General features: G+C 32.6%; 1 protein-coding gene across 1 annotated transcript in view; it reads right to left on the reverse strand.

Moving 5' to 3' along the window:
- LOC114330917 (calsenilin-like) overlaps window positions 1–21,975 on the reverse strand; it is a 454,604-nt gene extending 432,629 nt beyond the window's left edge. The window contains exon 1 of the mRNA XM_028280357.2: window positions 21,623–21,975. Within this exon, the coding sequence (XP_028136158.1) occupies window positions 21,623–21,842 (220 nt within the window). The 5' untranslated portion in view covers window positions 21,843–21,975. The remainder of the gene's footprint in view (window positions 1–21,622) is intronic.
- Window positions 21,976–22,574: the final 599 nt, after the last annotated feature.

The raw sequence follows: 22,574 nt of genomic DNA on the forward strand, positions 1-22,574 counted from the left end.
TTGGGCCTATAATGAGGTATGTTTTTGTTTATGTTTTCAGTTTTGTTGAATGTTTTTGTTTTTAATTAATTTTTAAATCTAAAAATGTACGATTAAATAATTATAAATATTATTACAATAAATATCTGTTCCAATATGCTGAATAGTCTATTATAAAGATCCAAGAAAAATTTTGTCACGGATTCTTAGATTCGTAGATATGAATTTTTTTTTCTTAAACCTTACATTCTTATAAAAATTGAAATAAATCATAACACCATGTATTTACGTGTAGGAAACCCTTATAAAAATATAGCTTATTTTTTTAAGGAAAATTCAAAAATGGCTCACGAGTAGGGTGTTCCATAAGAGAAAATATAACTTTAATATACCCCTCTTTTTTGAAGCACCCTGTATAATTTTCATTAGTTTTAGATTGTAGTGTTAATTGCCCTGTAAATTGCTGTCAAGAATATTTTTTTAAATATCAAGTCGTTTTCCGTACAGAGACCGAGGCAAATACGATGAACCACCCTGTATATATATAAAGATAAAAACAAATGAAATAGAGAATGTGGAAAAATCCCCTTACGAATAACTCACACATCCACTATTTCTTATATATAAAGATATATATACTGTACATTTATTATTTATTTACAAATTTATAATATGCTATGAAAATATTTATTGAAATATATTAAATAGTGTTAACGTTGTAAATGAATGTTGAATAAAAAAGTCCATTTTCCAGAATTTCCCGATTTTTCCGGTGAATGGAAATTAGCTAGTCGTTATTATTTCGTCCAGTTACCCCAATTTAAAAAAAAAATGAAGGCTCTACGTTCTCTGGAAGCGGAGTTATTGTAAAAATTTTCAAGTGCTCCAATTTGAACTTTCAATACCAAAATCTCGAAGCGCGAAAGCGGACTCAGAGATCCTTCCCCCATCACACGGTCCCAGTAAGTCAGCTCGAGTACCTTCATTTTAAAGGGTTATTACTCATTTTAAATACAAGATATACAGTAGTTATTAATTGCAATGTAAAATATAGATGTCTATTATGATTTTTTGCAAATTTCGACTCTTAATATTTATAAACAATACAGATATGATTTTTCAAAAAAAAAGTATAAGTTGGGTATTATTGGTCATAGAAAGTTTATTTTTAGTTTTTAATATGTGTTTTTTACCACTTTTCTGATACAACTAATTATAATTATTTGTCGTGAAAAATAACAAAGTTATTCTAAATGTTTATAAGGAAAAACTCGCTATTTATTAAACGACTTGTTTAAGAGCATTTAAATAATAAATGTATAATTTTTTTTTAATTTCTTAGTAGTTTGAGTCTTTAAAAACTCATTCCACTTGGCTAAAAAGCTCTGAAAATACCCCTTGGGCAACAATAGATGTTTAAACATTCAATGTTTTGGATAAACAATTAACGTAACTCGTAAACTAACAAAACGATCTTCTTGATACTTTGCACTCTAGTAAGGGCACATAATATCCTCATAATTAAGGTACAATATGTTCCTTAGGTCATATTTAGTAAAAGTTATTAACATTTACAAAATAGTGCAAAAAATGTGGTTTTTTGCAATTATCTCGGTTAATTATTTATCAATTTTAACTAATCAAAATTAAAATTAATTGTTTTTTTATGATACACAACTTTCATAATACAACTTTTGCTGTAAACATGATACAAAAAATGCTACAGGCAAAAAACCATATTTTCTGACTTTAGCCTTTGTTTATAAAAAACTGAGGTTGATTTGCGAGTACCTCTGTATGTATTTTTAATTAACTATGTCCCCCCTACGATTTAGCACCTTCAAATACCTGTATTGATTTTTACCCTGAAATCGCTCATTTTTATTTATCTGCCCTGGCGTATATATACTTGTAACAACAAGTTTGTAATGATTTTAATATTCGAAGATGTGCTAAGATTTCTGAATGAGAAAAATCAGCTCAACAAGATGATAAGGATAATTAAAGACATTAATACGAAGAAAAATCCAGAATAAAAGTCGAGATTGAACTAACACCGGAACCAGAAATCAACTGGAGAATGAGACAAGGGATTGATCCCATTGCTTTTTAGTTTAGTAATGGAAAAATTATAGAAAACATTAAAAGTACAGGAAAAGGATATAAGATGGCAGAAATGATAGGATGGCAGAAAAACAAATAAAAATCCTCTGTTATGATGATGCAATATTAATCTCCGATAACGAGGCTAACCTAAAGAGAATGGCAAAAACTTTCAATACAGTGGCGAAGAACTACAGCATGAAGATATCAACAGCTAAGACCAAATCCCTGGTGGTAGTGTTAAGGGAACCCATAAGATGCAAAATAGTAATTAACAACGAAATAATTGAACAAGTTTCGAGATTTGAATATCTGGGAGTCGAAATATGTAGGTATGGAGACGTTAAAGAGATGTCTGAGGAATGTCATCTGGAGAAATAAAGATATGAGGCTGGAAGGGAAAGTACGCATATACAAATCATGTGTAAGACCCATCATGACGTACACGATAGAAACAAGATGTGACATAGCAGAAACCAATAGGATACTGAGATCATCAGAAATGAGAACGTTGAGGTCAATAACTAGGAAAGAACTGAGAGACAGAATACCGAACGACAAAATAAGCGATCTTTGTAACATACAAGACAGAGTACGGTGGGGAAGACAGAGAAGACGAGAGTGGAATCAGCATGTGACAAGAATGGACAGCGAGAGAATAGCCCGTATAGCCAGAGATTCAAAGCCAACAGGCAAGAGACCAATTGAAACCCCTTTACAAGGTGGCGAGATAGCTGGCAGTCAACATCACAGCTACGAATACAAGCTCAAAATCGGTTAAGAACAGGTCAACAGGCCTAATATAAGAAGAAGAAGAAGAAGAAGAAGAAGAAAAAGAAGAAGAAGAGGAAGAAGAAGAAGAAGAAGTAGAAGAATAAGAACAAGAAGAAGAAGAAGAAGAAGGTTTTAATATTATGTAACATGATTTGTTTTAATAGTAGGTATATTACTCAACGAGCATGTAATGATGGCTATTTCACGATGATGAAGTTTGCGAGCCAAAGGCGTGTGTCGTAATTGATCGGAGTGAGTAATAGCCATTACATGCAAGTAGAATTCTATACTTTTCTTCGTTTTTCTTTTTATTAGTAGAAAAATTATTGTACATTAAAATGCATCGTTCGTTTATTGATAAATACCTATAGCCAAACTAAATTAAGATAATTTTTTATTGTTTTTTTATTTGCAACTTTTTGAATTATTGTATTCCTGACGATGCCAGGAAAAATCTACAATAAAAAAATGGGTGGAAATGCATGGTTAATTTTAAAATGCATAAACTGCATCCAAAAATGCAATAACATGTCAAAATAAGTATATTAAGGGCCATATATTTTGTTTTCGCGGTTTTTGGAATCGTTGAAGACCAATACGCTATCAGAACTGGCCATCAAAGCACCTGGTGCCCTGGTGCCTTAGCAGTGACACTGGACACTAGATGCTCCGGGGGCAGTATTCCGGGGCAGCTAAATACTTAACACCATGTTAACGACTGCAAAAACCTCCAACTAATCTGTTTGTTTTTGTGAAAACCCCCGAGTAACAAAATATGGCCCTTTATATACTTATTTTGACATATTTATGCACTTTTGGATGCATTTGATGTACTTTAATTCAGGTGTAAACCAGTGAAGTGTAAAATTACTGTAGGTAAATGATGACATAGAGTCATAGAGTATCATATAATGAACTGTCATTGATAGTGGTGAATTTACCACCATTTTTTGTATTGGGTTTTTTCATATCAAATTTTATTATACAGGGTGTTAGTAAATAAGTATAAAAAGCTTTAAGGGGTAATTCTACATGAAAAAATAATGACAGTTTGCTCTATAAACATATGTCCGCAAATGCTTAGTTTCGGAGATACGGGGTGTTGAAATTTTTATTTCAAACTGCCAATTTTTCTTATTGCTCTAAGACCGGTTAAGATATGAAAATTACATTTGGTGAGTTTCAACAGGTAGTTATTGCACATTTTTTGGCAAACAAATAACAATTTTATATTCATCATTGGATCGCCTACGGGTAATAGTCTGAATTTTTTTAAAGAAAAAAAAAATGATACGACACTGAAATATTTAAAATTAAAAATTATTTTTGTATTTCACGTTTAATTTATGAAAAAGAACCTTTCCTGTATTTTTTTTCCTATGATGCACCGTTTTTATGCGAAAAAATAAAACACCGTATTTTTCATTTCTTAATACATTATCAAGAACTCTCTAAAATAATAATAAAAAGTAGAACAATAACAGAAAATATTACTAAAAAGATTTTAACTAGGTGCAAAGCTACAACAAATATTCAAAATTACCTTCTTTAAAGGTGACGGAATAATTTTATATTCACCATTAACGCCCGTACAGGTAATGGTCTGAATTTTTTAAAGAAAAAAAAATAGTACGCCACTGAGAAACGTCAAATTAAAAATCATTTTTGAATTTCTCGTTCAATTTACGACAAAAAATCATTCTTGTCTGTTTTACATATGCGGCGCCGTTTTTGTACAAAATAAATAAAACATCTTAACGCTTACAAATTATTCAAGGTAGATTCCATAATATGCATAGAAACTTATTTAAAATACTTTGTAAACGTTAAGATATTTTATTTTTTTGTATAAAAACGGCGCCTTATATGAAAAAAAGACAAAAACAATTTTTTGTCGTAAATTGAACGAGAAATTCAAAAACGATTTTTAATTTGACATATCTCAGTGGCGTATTATTTTTTTCTTTAAAAAATTCGGGCCATTACCCGTACGCGCGCCAATGGTGAATATAAAATTACTCTGTCACCTTTAAAGGAGGTAATTTTGAACATTTGTTGTAGCCTTGCATAGTTAAAATCTTTTTAGAAATATTTTCTGTTATTGTTCTAGTTTGGCATTATTATATTTGTTGATAATGTATTACGAAATGAAAAATACGCGCGAAGATGTTTTATTTTTTTGCATAAAAAAGGTGCACCGTATAAAAAAAGGCAGGAAAGGTTCTTTATCATAAATTAAACGTGGAATACAAAAATAATTTTTAATTTGAAATATCTCAGTGGCGTACTATTTTTTTCTTTAAAAAAATTCAGACCGTTACCCGTTGGCGCGCCAATGATGAATATAAAATTATTATTTGTTTGCCAAAAAATGTGCAATACTACCTCTTGAAACCTACTAAATTTAATTTTCATAGCTTAAAAGGTTTTAGAGCAATAAAAAAATTCGCAGTTTGGAAAAAAAAATTTCAAAACCCCGTATCTTGGAAACGAACATTTGCGGACATACGTTTATAGAGCAAACTGTCATTATTTCTTCATGTAGAATTACCCCTTAATGTTTTTCATACTAATTTACTAACACCCTGTATATTGTAGGTCAGTTCTTTGGTGGTTTTCCTGTATTTGCTGATGATGACTCTTGACGGGCTGAAACGCGTCCAATAAATACTTTTAATTGAACATTTTAATAAAAAAATTTGTGCTACTTTCTTGAAGTTGAGTACTTTGTTACCTCTAGACCACATTTGTAAACTATGGATACTCCTCTTCATGGCTTTTATAATATTTTTTTATTCTTTTTTACTGGCCTATAACTAATTTATTTACGTTAATAAGAGTCGACAAGGTACAAGGCGAATATTAAGCATTCAGTCGCTGTCATCTATAACAAAATGGTGTGAAACTCATGGAGCTTTTACAAAACTCCAAACTTTTCCGTTCCATTATTTCACTAAAGTTTTTTGTTGACGGTAGTTACAAACTTGGGCGTTTAGGAAAAAACTAATCGATATTTCTTTACAAGATAATGAATCTAATAATTATTTCAAGCGTGCTAAATCATTTTGTCTACATAATACCAAACTTTAACATCAGATCTAGTTCCTAATAAAATACAAGCAAGAACTTTGGAAACAGCTGTTATAAGTACTACTGTGAAAAGTGTTAACGCCAGAACGTGAAAAGACTAGTAATCCAAGCTGTGGGTGAAAAATAGGTCGATTTAAGGATATAATTCAGGAATTTTTGAAACCTATCAGGTGTTGTAAAAGACGGTGCCAGGAATAGGTTCTACTAAAATGTAACCAAAAATTTTGGGAACTTTTTTATTTAGGACGTTTTTCATTTGTTAAATTTGCAATTGTCAAAGATTTTTAATTTTACAGCTTAGGATTTTCATTATAGAGAAAAACTTTTAAATAGAAAGTTGTAGTTACTTAAAAACCAACAATTTGAACTATGGTAAGTTTAATTTCGTTAATTTGTTATTGAAAAATAGCCTGCGAAAAGTCCAATACCAGTTGGTCGTAGAAAATTTTTATTATCTTTGTTTTGTCTTCAGCAACAATCATCTGCAAATAAGAAACTCATAAGGTGTATATGGGCCGCTTAACTTTTAAATGTTTATAACGAAATTTGGCCCCTTATTTTCAAACCCGAAGTAAGAGGTTGAAAAATGTTTTACGCATTTATTTACATTATAATGCGAAAGTATAAGTCTTTAGAAGGAAAGTGTATCTAGGATTAACTCTCTACGATTTTTGAAGTTATACTTCTTTGAGCACGAGGATGAATTTTTATATTCCCTGGCGCATGCGCACACCGACAGTATATTAGTCAATTATCGTTATATATGACAGTATATTTAGTCGCTCAAACGTTATACGGGATCGTATTGGGTGTTAAAATCATCCGTCAATAATTGTTGGAGATTATGGATCAACAAATGTTGTGTACATTAATTTTTATTTTTGTGATGGCAGAGAAAAAAGCAAGTTTATAATTGTAGTGACTTTTTAAATAGTTTTAAAAGCGACAGGTACGTAATAATTGTAAATGTTTCAGTATCTTAATAAAAATTACATAGGTACCTACCTATTTGTAAAATTTAAAATGAACCTATCAAAATAGCATGTAATGCTTTGATTTACATAATTTGATTACCATCAAAATTTCTGTCAATATTCACCTAATATATTGTTTTCTTACTCTAATATTTCAATATTTCAATATTTCAATATTCTACAAAAATCAAAATAATTTGGTTAAATTCAGAACTGTCAAAAGTTTAAACTGTTTAGTTCGTCGATCTTCCCACATGATGCAGGTGTCTCCGTGGGTAGAAGTGTAAGATGAATGAATTCCAATACTAACTGCGCAAACATAAGCGGGTTCGAACCCCAATAGAAACTTTTATTTTTTTGTTTTTTTATACATTTTATGATTGTAAGCATATTTATTATATATATTTTTTCAGAAAATACATATTTAGTTAAAATTTTTTCCGACAATTATTGTTCTGAAATCATCATATTTTTTAATTTTTGGTACTGTTTTAATAAAAATTTTTGAAAAGTAGTTAGTATTAAAATTAGTTTAGTATTTAAATAAAATATAAATAAACTGTTTAAAGTATATTAATTTCGTTAAAATCATATAATAGAAGTATAACTTCGTACGTGCGTACAAAGTACACACACATTTTTTTTTCAAAAAGTTATAGCATTTCACATTTGACTTCTCGAGATAAACAATTTATAATATCTAAGCAACAAGTTCACCAATCGGGCTTTATAATTTTATTTCATGTTTTGAATTGAAAGATCTTCATTTTAAAGTCTTAAATAATAAAAAAAGGTATTTTTACATTAAACCTTGCAATTTAAAAAAAAAACGGTCACTTTGGACCTTTCGCAGACTGTTTTGAAATAAAAAATTAACGAAATTAAACTTGCCATAACTCAAATTTTGTGATGTTAGGATCTTTAACGTGTATTAATTTAATGCGTTTATCTAAGATAAGGTAAGTGGTACGAGAAGACCGGGAAGAAGACGCATTTCCTGGCTTCAAAATTTACGAAACTGGTATGACACGACTACCACTGAACTGTTCTGCCCTGCGGTAAACAAAGTCAAGATAGTCATGATGATCGTCAACATCCGGAACGGATAAGCAATTTAAGAAGAAGAAGAAGAAGAGGATGTTTTAATTACTACAACTTTCTATTTAAAAGTTTTTCTCTACAGCGAATATCCTAAGCTGCAAACTTAAAAACCTTTAAAAACTGCTAATTTAACAAATAAAAACGTAATAAATAAAAAAGGGCACAAAATTTTTGGTTACATTTTAGAAGAAATTACATTTAGTAGGGCTTTTACAACACCTAAAAGGTTTCAAAGTTTCCTGAATTATAACAAGTTTTTTCAGCCATAGCCTGGGGTATAGTTTTCTCAATGCAGGCAAAGATTATAAGAAAAACTATTAAGATTTACAGCGCTAGTTACTGTTAGAAGCAAGTAAAAATTGCTCTATTCTATCGTCTACAATATTGAGATGGACGTTCTTACCTCCCAATATCTTTGTGGATGAGACTGCATGCAATATAAAAATTACAAGTACTGTTATAATACAATGTCTAATATACAAATGATTTATAAGAGTTATTGAATATGTACTATTATATGAACTGTCGAAAATATTTACCATGGTTAAAAATATTCAAGTTGCTTAGTGCATTGTAGTATTTTTAGTTAAAAAAACTTTATTTATGCGTTCGGCAATGACTGATTTAGGCAATCATTTATGGTAAATGGTACATTAATAATTTATTTGATATAATGTTATGTTATATTACTATTCAACGAAACGTCTTTCCTAAAACTAAAGTTTCCAAAGAAAAAACACCATCTTCTCGTCATGGTACGAAAATAAAACATTGAAATGCACAAGAGACCCTGAAGTAAAAAGTTATATTATGTTTGCTAAAGGTGACGATAACGAACCACCAGCACATGAAGTGACAAAAAACAAAAGAAGAAATAAAAACTGAAGAAGCAGAGGTAAAGAAAGCTAAGGGAATTAAAAACTAAAAAAACTCCAGGAGAGACAGAATATCGAATGAACTCCTAAAGTACGTAGGACAAGATGTGACCAAACAACTATTAAAATAATCTAAAAAATTATTGAACCAAACAGAATGGTACCACAAGAATGGAGATCAAGAAGTATCCTATTACATCTCTTCAAAAAGAGACAAATCGAACACAGAGAATTAAAGAGCAATTATTTGTTAAAGACAAAATTAATTAAAGCGCTCCAACAACAGTGGCCTAACCCTAAAAATGAAGTTTTGAGATAAATGCAATCTTTGCATTCGTATTTACATTGTGCTTCTGGGATGCTGCTACAAATTATGTAGCGCCATTTAACCAAATATAGAGGAAGGTTGTGTAGATCCTGGTTAATCCGAATATTTAAAGTGGCTGCTTTTATTGATATATCAACCTGAAATGCTCAATAGGGTGAAGCGCTGTTATATGGAGAAAAATGAAATATCAATTTTTACAAACGCGGGGTGCGAAATCGACGCTACTGTGGGAAAGGATTGAAAAAGTTAATTGTCATTTTTTTAAATTTTGACTCTAACATCTGCCCCAACGTGAGTCAAATTTTGAAATTTGAAAAAAAATTTTTTTGAATTTTTACCTACGCGGGATGCGGTATCAATTTGCTTCTAGGATATGAATCGAAAACTTCAATAACACTTATTTCTATTTTTATCAGAATAACTGCCCCAGCGCTACTTAAATTGATCTATTTTGAATTTCGCGCCAACCCCCGACCTAACGCTGCAACCAAAGAGTTATAATACGTCACAGGAGTCGACCTTCACTCTCCCACTCAATTTCAATTATAAGTTAGTAGAACACAAAACAATATTGGCTAGAATTATTATAGTTTTCCACGATAAGTAACATTATTTAAACTTTATGAAGGCAGGAAGGACGAAGACGGTTACAAAGAGAAGCTATTAAAGTATGGAGAGGATAGCAAGAAATTGTTTGATATGGCAACTTTCAAATTTTTAGAGTTCAGAGATTGCAAGTGTCCTAGAAACCGAAAGATTCCAATACCAGAACGAAATTTCTTAATCGACCAACGAACTGACCATAAAATAATGATTTTGTGATTAATAGTTTAGATCGTGAAGCGACCAAAAAAATTTAGATGGATTTACATAGATTACACCAACAAAAGCAACGTGAAGAACAAATAGTCTTGCAAATAGGGGTGGAATCTATTCCTAGTACTTCTAGATTACCTACAACTTCAAAGATACGACCGAAAGTTCAACAGCCAGATACATTCAACAAAAGCGGTGAATCGTCCAATCGCAATCGATTATTTCTACTTCTTCACTCACAATGATCGATGTCACATTTCCGGTTGTTGCCAGAACATTAGATCGTTATGGGGTTTCAGATCGTGCTGGAGTGGCAATCATTTCTGCAGATTTCCACGACATTGGTCTTATTACTGAAAACGATTCATCACGGGTTATAGACGGAAATAGAGTTCGACGAGCTCGTTCTAAAGCTAGTACTTTGTAACTCTATTCTGACCTTAATTTCCTCGAACTCAATCGATTTAAATCAATTAATGGCTGTTGGTCGTGATGGGACTGTCTTTAACCAAAGAAACAAAGGTGGCATTATTCGTTTATTGGAAATCAAGTTTCCACCTTCACTCCAATGGATCATATGCCAACTACACGCCAATTAACTGAGACTGTGTCATCTTTTTCAACATCTAGATGGCACTAGAAGTGGACCAAAAGGTGTCATATGGCCCATTGGCAAGACAGTTACTAACTGTGAAGTATTAGCCATTGTTCCGTTTGATGTAATTAAATGTACGTTGCCCGATATTACCAAATCGACACAGAAATTAAGCACCGAATAACTATATCTACTACAAATATGTCAGTATATCAATAGTGGATATTGTGAAGAAAATTTTGTGAAAAAAAATCCTGGTAAACTAGTTCACCCTAGATGGTTGAAAATGGTTAATAGGATATTGAGATTATATAATGTCTCAAGCCAAACTCCGTCAGAAAACCTAATTATACTAAGCACATTTATTTTAACGGTCTATGCTCCTATGTGGTTCAGGATCAAGACTAGGCCAATTTTTATTTTTGGTGCCAAATATTTATATCATACGATAAAAATGTCGCGCTATTTGCCAAACCACTTGAAGAATGTTATTGTCCCAGTCATACAGAGAAATGCATTCTTTGGACATTCAGAGAATCTACTACTAGGAATGTTATCCGACAACAGACAGTACGTCAGAACTGTGGTTGTAAGTACCCACTTTAAATATGGATGCTGATGATTACATCGATATGACAGATTGGAAAACCAAGACAGAACCTCCACTTACGAAGAATTTAAGTACCGAAAGGATATCTCAGGCCATCATAGGCCATCACGGAAAAATTCCGTGTCACACGCAATCCTCTGAACGGTGTGTCAAATTAGTTACAGACGCAAGTGCTGCCCTCTGTGAGTCACAGAGGAGAGACGGACTCATTAAGAATAAGCTCAAATTATGCCTTTTGATGCCTAAATTTCATACTAAGAAAGACTATCGTTCACAATGTTATATTGACTATTTTTCTTTTTTTTTCTCTTCATATTATAATCCTAATGGCTTAAATAAATGAATAAAACAATATCGTTGACTCTAGTTGACTCTATCCAATTTTTTTTAGAAATTTTTTTTTAGAAAATTCCAAAATTTCAATCACCTTGGGGCAGTTTTCAGACTGAAAATACGAAAAAATGTCATTAAGTTTTTCATTCGAAAATGAAAGACGCATCAATTCCGCACCCCGCGAAAATGAAATTCGAAAAAATAAATTTGCGCTCCACCCTAATGCTCAATTTGTCGCTTAGGCCACTGTTGCTCTGAGCGCCCCAATTTATTGTAACAACCAAAGTGGTAACAAACAAACTGGATAAAATTATAACACTAGCAGTAGAACAAGGTTTTAGGTCGGGACGATTATGCAGCCATCATCATCCAGCCTCAAAAGGCCACTGTTGAACATAGGCATCCTTCTCTCGTTTCCAACCCCATCTATCCTGCGCCGCTCTCAGTTTTTTTAGTAGGCGGTCGACCGACGCTGACGCTTCTCTTGTCTTCTCTTGGCCTCAATTCCAATAACCTCTTCGTCCATCGCCCATCTGTCATTTTGGCTATGTGTCCTGCCCATCTCCACTTTGACTTGGCTATCCTCTCGATGACATCAGTCACCGTTTTTCTTCTCCTGATTTCTTTGTTTCTGATTTTGTCTCGCAGTTATTCCTAACATTGACCGCTCCATTCTTCTCTGCGTGGCTCTTAGTTTGGCAGACATGCTATATTTATAATCGGACAGGCTCAAAAGAAGTTATTTGAATCTTAGAATAAAACAGACCGGCATATTTTTGTTTCGTAGATCTTAAAAAGGCATTTGATAGGGTAAAATTAAAGGACGTTATCCATTTATTTTACGCAAGATACGTGAATGAAAACAATTAGTGGAAGACGATTAGTGGGAGGATCATGAAAACGATGGAACGACAACTTACCGGAGCTTTGACAAAACATGTCTACTACAGAGTCATGTCTATACAAAAAGGAGAAAATGAAGAAGGTTTTGTTCAACAGATATAAAATCATAATATTCTTAATAGAGAGGTGTAAGGCATGGTTCCGTTTTGTTCCTCCTTCTATTCAATGTTTACTCTGAAGCAATTTTTGTAAGAGCCTTAAGAGATACTGATGATGGTATTAGATTATTGGACGGGTAGTTAATAACCTTTGCTATGCTGATTGATTTATGTTACACTATAATTGGCTTCCCTACCAATAACAGTGATTTATAATATTTAATTATTCACATTTCTTTTACTTACTGTTTGCTACATTATTTCACTGATTTAATAGTCATAGGCACTCAAAAACTTGAATATTTTTAACCTAAATTTGCTATTACAATTTCACCCATTTACTGTATTTAGCGCTAATGTATTGTATTGTTAATAAGTGTATTACAATTAAGCTATCCAGGTGAAAATTACGTCATACAAAATCTCTACAAACTATTTGGTGTCATATACTCGCATCTTTAAAATTCTAAGTTTATCTTTCGAATTACGTTGCTTGTGCTGTTAAAATACAATCTACTTAGTACCTATAATTATAAATAACTATTACATTCTATCTTCTTAAGCCTGGTCAAAATTATGTAATACCGAGACATACAGAGACCTAGTGATGCTAGTTGAAAGCTACTACCTACTTACAAAAATAAACTATCTTTTCTCTAAATAGTCCATTATAATGTTACATTTTTTAGGCCGTACCTTGCATTTCTTAAAGGAGTCAATTTTATTTCTTTAATATGTAGGGGGGATCAGTAGAAGCTTAAGTTCAAGTTTTTGGGGTCGCCATCCTTGTCTTCCGGTCGCCATATTGGAAATGGGGTTCAAAGGGGTTTCGCGCTATATCTCGCAAACTACCAACCCTACGGACAATCTAATTAAACATAAAATGTAGAAAATTAAATTTTCCACAATTTTGCTTCTATTACCTTTTATCGTCAAGTGACCAACAAAAAAGATATAACCAAAAATATGTAAATTTTTTTTAACAAGTTTCCTTTTGGATCTTATAACTTTTTTTCAGTTCATTTTAAAATAAAATAACATTTTAGCAATTTTGTAGAGGGTTTTTCAGCGAACAATTTCCACTATAAAGTTGTTTAATTATATTTATTTATATAGGTTTTACAGCGCTCCAAACTTGACCAGATTCTCGACTGCTTATAGGGATAAAATAAAAACAAAAGTTAGGCTTACTTTTCTATCTATATATATATTTTTTATTCATACGATTTATTATGATTTTAACATTTCTATGCTATTATTAATCTGTTTTTGACCTTTCTTCCCACTATAAAACTTATAACTCTAAGCATATATAGAAAAGGCCCAAGAAGTTGTTTGAGGACAAATTCGCCGCTTCAGAAGAAGAATGACGCAACCGCAAAATGCAACATTCTTAATCAGAGCAAAAAAACGATTTTTGATATCAAAATCATAAAGTATGATAAAAATTAGCCATTCACCACACCGTGGTAAAGATCTCGAAATATAAGCGTTTTTTGGGGTGTGCCGCTTGTATATGAAGTAACATAACTTTTTTCCTATTACATATTTTGACTTAAAATTTTCCAAAAAACTTCTTTATGAACTATATTTTATTGTTGTGTTGGTTAAAATTATAAACTAAAAAAATTGTCACTCAACTTTTTTAAGTAAACATGAAACTAACGAAATATGATGACAAAATGTTAATAAATTAAGAACTCCTTTTTAATCTTTTTAAACATTTTGGACAAATTTCATTGTTATCTACGTACTTCAAAGATGACACAGTAAAATTTTTAAAAGGAAATATTTACAGCGACCAAAGATACAGCGAGGTAAATTTGAAAAATCATCAAAATTGATTTTTGGCATTTTTGTATAAACTTTATTTTTTTAACATGTTCCACCAACTCTAGATAAAAATAAACTTCATATTCGGATTCAGCGACCTCTAAAACATAAAAATAGACCGAAATTGATCATTCACCTTAAATTTGATTTTCGTGGCTGGCATAACGGAGTGCCGCTCGTAGATAGAAAAGCATTATTTTTCTACGAGAATTCGAGAATCTGGTCATGTTTCGAGCGCTCTAAAACCTAGAAAATAAATAAAATTAAACAACTTTATAGTGAAAATTGTTTACTGAAAAATCCTCTGCAAAATCGCTATGATGTTATTTTATTGTGAAATGAACGTAAAAAAAGTTATAACTTCCAAAAGGAAATTTCTTACAAAATTTTCTCTTATTTTTGTTTATAACTTTTTTGTTGGTCACTTTACGATAAAAAGTAATAGATATAAAATTGTAGAAAATTTAATTGGCTTCATTTCATGTGAAATTAAATTTTCTGTAGGGTAGCTAGTTTACGAGATACAGCGCGAAAGCCCTTTGCATCTCTTTTTCCAAGATGGCCGCCGGGGGACAAGGGCCTCAACCCCAAAAACTTGAACTTAAGCTTCTACTGAACCCCCCTACACATTAAAAAAATAAAATTGACTCCTCTAAGAAATGCACACTAATAAATGTAACATTTCAATGGACTAAAAATTTTTATCTACATGTTCTGTATCCCGTTTTTACTTAAGTTTTCTTTAAACTTATTTTCTACCATCTTGACAAGAACTATTAATACTTCCACTCAGACAAGAAGAACTTGTTTTTAAGTTTATTTTATATAACCAGAAATTTGAAGAGCTTTTTACCAAAGATGTTTCAATCCTGGATCAGATATTTAAATGATTAGATTTTTCAACCCATACGTGGAACAGCCATTTCCAAAACCAGATTTAAATGATGGATGGGAAAATTTGAGAACATGTATTAGAAAACTAGTTTATAAGAAAGATCCTAGACACAAAAAAATAAATAAGAAGCAGGAAAGGATCCATAATTGTCATCATCAACAGCTATTCCATCCACCATCGTCGGATGTAAGCATCCCTTAGGTGTGTCTATTTATCTATGTTCCTTGTTTTTTTTTGTATCCATTCGTGACCAGCCATGCGCTTGATATCATCATTCCATCTGGTTTGAGGTCTGCTACTATTTCTCTTATTTGCTCCTGGTGTTTATTCAAAAATTTACTTTGTCCAAAGGTTCTCTTCCATTTTACAGGAAATAGTTACAACAAAATCTTTACCAGATGAATAGTTTCCTCTCTAAAAAAGATCACAGAAGATGGACGTGGAAAAGCCCAGATGGTAAGACCAGAAACGAGATAGACTACATAATCAGTGACAAAAAATATATATTCAACGATGTCACAGTCCTTAATAGCTTTACCACAGGCAGCGATCATAGAATGGTAAGAGCCAAACTAAAATTAGACTTAATAACAGAAAGATCCAAAATGATTAGGAAGAAAGCCAACCCAATATGGATTGACCCAACGAATTTAAATGAATACCAAGGCAATATCAATAAAATCCTACAACAAAATGAATGCATGAATAATGTAGATGCCCTAAACGAAAATATCGTAGAAGCTATTCGAGAGGCTCAAGTAAAATGCTGTCCTAAAAGAAGCCAAGACGAAAAAATAACCATTGAAACAAAGCAACTAATGGAAACTAGAAGAAAAATCAAAGAAAACGAAAGCACTGACGAAGAAGAACTGCGAAAAATAAACAAAGAAGTATCAAAAGCTATAAGGAAAGATTTAAGGAAATTTAAGAATGAAAAAGTCCAGCGGACTATAGAAGAGAATAAAAGTCTGAAAGTCCTGAGAAGGCGGCTAAACAATGGAAAATGCGAAATACACAAACTAAAGAACAAAGAAGGAGTCCCCACATCAAATAGAGAAGAACTACTACACATAGTTGAAGACTTCTATCAAGAACTATATACAAGCCAAAGAGAAGACCAAAAGAATTTAGAAGCCGCTGCATCACGCAAAGTTATCAACCAGGGTTCAGAGCTCATGCCAGAGATCACACTAAGCGAAATCCAGGACGCAATGAAAAGGATGAAAAACAACAAAGCGCCAGGAGAAGATGGAGTCGTAATAGAAGCTATAAAGATGGGTGGACGTGTCCTTCTCAACCAAATAAAAATTTTGTTTAACCTTTGTCTAACAGATTGTTGCATACCGGAAACATGGAACAATGCAGTAACAATTTTACTACACAAGAAAGGAGACAAGGCGCACCTAGAAAACTATAGACCAATCAGCTTATTGAACCACATCTATAAAATGTTTACCCGAATAATTACGACAAGACTAGAAAAAAAGTTAGATTTCTACCAACCCCGAGAACAAGCTGGATTCCGCTCAAAATTCGGAACGAACGATCACCTACAAACAGTAAAAACCTTAATAGAAAAGTCGATAGAATATAACAAACCACTGGTACTTATCTTCGTAGACTTTCACAAAGCCTTCGACGCTGTGGAATTAGACAGCATTATAACTGCTCTGAACAATAGTAGAATAGATTACCGGTTTACAAAGTTAGTGCAAACATTATACCAAAACGCCACAATGCGTGTAAAACTACATGATACTACCAGAGAAATTCATATCAAGCGAGGTGTGAGACAGGGCGACACTCTCTCACCTAAATTATTTATAGCGGTCCTCGAATACGCCTTTAAAATGCTAAAGTGGGAAAATAGAGGAATAAAGATAGATGGAGAAATGCTCAATCATCTGCGTTTTGCCGACGATATAGTACTTATTACCGAAGATCTGGGTGAAGCACAACAAATGCTACTAGAATTAGAAAACGTGTCTTCAACAATAGGTCTAAAAATGAACATCAGTAAGACCAAATTTATGACAAATTTAGTTCCCAGCGAACACCTAACCATCCAAAATCAAGTGGTAGAATTGACAGAAAAGTACATATATCTCGGTCATGAAGTCAGAATAGGCAAGGACAATCAGACCTGCGAATTTCAACGACGAATAACACTTGCTTGGGCGGCGTATGGATCACTAAGAGACATCTTTAAGAGCAACATCCCGACAGCTATGAAACGGAAGACATTTGACCAATGCGTTCTTCCTATTATGACATACGGAGCAGAAACTCTCACGCTCACAAAAACAACAGCACTAAAAATGCGAGTGGCACAAAGGCGCATGGAAAGATCGATTCTCGGCGTGACAAAAAAAGACAAAATAAGGAACCAAGACTTAAGGAAAAGAACAGGTATCACTGATGTCGTTGAACGTATAGCCAAGCTGAAATGGAATTGGGCAGGTCACATAGCGCGACTGAAAGACTCACGATGGACCAGAAAACTAATTGACTGGCGCCCAAGAGAAGACAAACGCAGCAGAGGACGACCACCAACACGCTGGATGGACGACATTAAACGAATATCCAAGAAATGGCAACAAGAAGCACAGAACCGTGAAGAGTGGCGAAGAATGGGAGAGACCTATGTCCAGCAGTGGACAGAAGAGGTTGTATGATGATGATGATGAGTTACAACGCAATTAACTAGTGAAAGTCATACTAAACAAAAAAAATATCAAAGTGCTGTAATATAAATGAAAACAAACAAATAGGATTACAAAGAAGTTCGGAACGAACACAAAATGATTTCAAGGCAAACAAATCGGGAATAACAGGAGAAAATTGTATTCACCGTCAACAATGGATGTAATATTATTGGAATCTGATTTAAACAGACACAAGATTTATGAATGTTGTTCTGAAGCTATTTCCTTGTGGCATTTTTATGATTAACTATTTTTATGGGAAATAAGCCACAATTAAATTGAAAAAAATAATTTTATTAACATTTCGACGCCCACATCGGGTGTCGTTCTCAAAATACAAAATACTACTAAAATAAACAAAAATGTTGTTGCTCAGTAAAAATATTCTTCTAATAATTTATTTGATCTGACTCATTTATATTGGCAATTCAGACATACATATATTATACATTTTAAAGTAGAAGACTTTAAAATGATATTGCCAATATTTATGAGTTGCGTTCCTGGGACGACTTTACTGAAAGATAGTTCACTTGATTACATGAAATCAACCCCAACTCAAGAATATCCGTCACAAAAAATCATAGCATGTGATCTGTCTTAAAAAAAAACCAAATGTAACGATGATAGTGAAATTCTCGTGTTAGAGATTCCATAGTAAATCGCGAGGGAAAACCAGGAAAAAAAACTCGTGATACTATCCCGTCATCATAAGTATTTGGTCTTACATTTAATTTACTCTCAAAAAACTAATACCTAATTCTGATTTTAATATGTTTAAATTACAAATAATATCATGTACTAACTAGATATGTTATTGACTTACTTATCGTGGTATTTTCTTTCTATTGACTTCCTCTTTCAGTACGGGTAACCACATCCTACTGCATTCTGCCGCGGAATTTGTGACACAATTGGTTTCATTTAGCATAATTAGAGCCGCTTCTTTGATTTTTCTCTTTTTACTATCTGATTCTTTCTGACATATTTGAGATCTATCAAATTCTCTATTTTTAATATAAGACTGATGTTCACTTATTCTAGCGTTTAATGGCCTTGATGTTTCACCTAAATAAAATTGTTCGCATTCACAAATTATTTTATAAATGTAATTCTTTGTTCTTTCTTGTTCATTGTTAGGTTTAGTTTTAGATAGAATAGATGTGTCGCAAATTCCTCGGTAGAATGCAGTAGGATGTGGTTACCCATAATGAAAGAGGAAGTCAATAGAAAGAAAATACCACGAATAACATATCGAGTTAGTACATATTTTATATTTTAGTATTACTTATTGTATATTTATGTGTTATTAATATTATTTATAATTTAAACATATTAAATTCAGAATTTGGTATTAGTTTCTTGAGAGTAAATTAAATGTAAGACCAAATACTTGCGATGACGGGATAATATCACAAGGTTTTTTCCTGGTTTTCCCTCGTGATTTACTATGGAATCTCTAGCGCGAGAATTTTACTGTCATCGTTACATTTGGTTGTCTTTTTAAAGACAGATCACATGCTATGATTTTTTATGACGGATATTCTTGAGTTGGGGCTGATTTCATGTAATCAAATGAACTATCTTTCAGTAAAGTCGTCCCAGGGACGCAACTCATAAATATTGGCAATAGCATTTTAAAGTTTTCTACTTTAAAATATATAGTATATGTATGTCTGAATTGCCAATATAAATGAGTCAGATTAAATAAATTATTAGAAAATATTTTACTTAGCAACAACATTTTTGTTTATTTTAGTAGTATTTTGTATTTTGACAACACACCCGATTTGGGCTTCGAAACGTTAATAAAATATTTTTTTTTCAATTTAATTGTGGCTTATTTCTCATAAAAATAGTTAATAACATAAAATAACGTACTTTAATGTATTGCAAACTTTTTTGCTAAGACGATTTACAAAATGTAAATCATGTAAATGTAACATACATTTTTAAATCGGAATTGATAAGCCACGAATTAAGGCAGATTATACTTCTTATGCTGGGGCCACAGTAACGGCATTCTGTGGCCCCATCATTATGGAGTTAATGTCTAGCCGATTTTTTGACTTTGTTATTGCTAAAGCTGCTATTGAAAATAGCCTTTCCGCAGGTACAGATGTTGCTGGCGTTCTGAAAAAATCCTTGGCCAACTTCAATTATAACGGGTAGACATTCTCGTGTCTTCTCTACCAATCAAGTAGATTCTGAGCATCTTCTCACCTAGACTCATTTAAGTATTTTTTGACTCTGGTATTAGATTCTGTGGGTCATTCTGGGATTTATTAGGCTGTGTCAGAACGCATCGCAATAAAAAGGTCGCCGGGAAATCACCGGACCAGGTAATCAAGAATTTTCAAGATCTTGAAATTTCTTGAGTCAAGACAAGATACAACATGTCAAGAAAACGTCAAGACAAGATTTTTTTTAATTTCTTGATTTTTTCTCAAGACAAGACAAGAAGTTGTCATCAAGACAAGAATTCTTGTCTTGTCGACCCCTAATTTCAACTTTAAACAATTCAGAAATGCAATTTTTCCATTATTTTAACTGTTCGTTTCCATTCGCTATCCGTCTTTGTATTCTAAACTTTGGGTTAGTTGTTTCCGTTTGGTTCCGGCGATCTCTTGTAATTTATTGTAAGGGTGAAATGTAGTTGTATGTGTTTCTTTTCATAGTGCTTAATTTCTTTACAGTATTTTCTATAAAATTGTGTTTGCGCATGTCTTCTGCCTTATGTTCTGCCTGATTATTGCGTTGAAGTTCTTGTATTTTTTATTTTTATATTTATTTCTGACTTTACTTCTCTGGTCTATCATATGAGCTCCATTGTATATATTATGACACTGGAAAAAGCAAGGAGATATATGATAATAATAGTCCAAGTAATGAATATTAAAATAGGACAAAACCTCGTAATTTTTACAGAATGGATCGATTTGCTTTAAAATTTGACAATAAGTAGTGGAAAGTCCAAGGATCTAAATCTATATCATGCCAAAAGGCGCTTTTACCATGGGGATGGTTACAACCCCATCTCGGGGGTAAAAATTTTTTGATAAAATTAATTCGCTACATTGTATTTTCGATATAAAACTAACACTTTCGATAGCGAATAAATCAGACCCTATTAATTTTATCAAAAAAATGTATAGAACATTTTTTGCTTATAATGAATGTTTTTATTTATATTTGAGGTCAAAATATAATAAAAAATTTCCACCACCGAGATGGGGTGGCAACCACCCCCATGGTAAAAGCGCCTGTCGGCATCATATTGATTTTGATCCATGGACTATCCACTACTTATTCTCAAATTTTCAAGCAAATTGATCCATTCTGTAAAAATTGCGAGGTGAAAAGCTTTGGGTCCTGGACAATAACAACTAATTATTATGTATTTAGTTTTTTACATATTTTATAAAAACATAACTGCTAAGTTCTCTGGAAATTATTTCCTAAAAAGCCAATAAATTTAAAAATGCCATAAGATGATTATAAGATAATTAAGTTTAGTACAGGATAATAAATTTTTATTTTGTAATAATGTATGTAATAATGTTCGAAATGTAATAAAAACAGTTAATATAAAATTAGAATATTATCATACCTAACGCAGACTTCACTCCAGTCCAAGCTTCTCGAACATAGGTGAAGAACCTTCTATGCAAAGGTCTTCTCCGTCTTCTACGTATGGAGTTCTCTTCAAGCGTTTCCTCGTCCGACGGAGCTATCTGCTCCTGGAGAGGCTGAAGCCTCTGCTCGCTAATGAGAGCGATATGGGGTTGCCTTTGATCTCTGTTTTGTGTTTGCACCATGGGGTACATCATGGGAGGGGCATACTGTGGCCGTAGGAAGCGCTTTACAGCGCCGCCTCTCTTCAACTACCCATTCTACTACTAATTCAAGGTAACTAGTTGGTTAATAGCTGCAGCAGGAATGTTAGTTTGGACGGTTAGTAAAAAGCCTGTAACAAATTAGTTAAGTTAGTTAACTCTTAAATATAAAATGCTAATTAACTAGTTTTTAAATATTATTTAAGTCCCCACCAAGAGAATTTACATGTGTAAGAGATGATGCTATAATGGCCATGGATAGATACACATCTATGATCCCAGTAGGCCACAGATCTGCTACAGAGATGCGCCCCTGCCTACGCGAGCCTTAGTTTATCTGATAATACCATAGAGGAGAAACCATTTTCCCACCGTCAGTATATAACCAAACCTCATTTCCCGTTCCAGTATCCTGGATGGATTTACCGATAACGACCCTAGATTGAATATGGAAATAATCTTGATCAACTCCGATACTCGGTAAGAATAACTATGCAAAAACAATCAAACATAGCTTCGGAATTGGGACGGAAGCAAAAATATAAGATTTAGGCAAAGAAAAAGGACTACGAGGATCGTGGAATATACAAGAGATCGTAATGAAACAGAATGAAATACTCCTAAACAAACTAGGTACATATATAATAATCTTAGCCAAACAAAAAAGGGTAAAGGAGAGGAAATCATAGGGAAATATACTATTGTGTTTCAATTTATAAATCAAAG

This window comes from Diabrotica virgifera, chromosome 7 (genome assembly GCF_917563875.1).
Source record: "Diabrotica virgifera virgifera chromosome 7, PGI_DIABVI_V3a".
NCBI classification, from domain to species: domain Eukaryota; kingdom Metazoa; phylum Arthropoda; class Insecta; order Coleoptera; family Chrysomelidae; genus Diabrotica; species Diabrotica virgifera.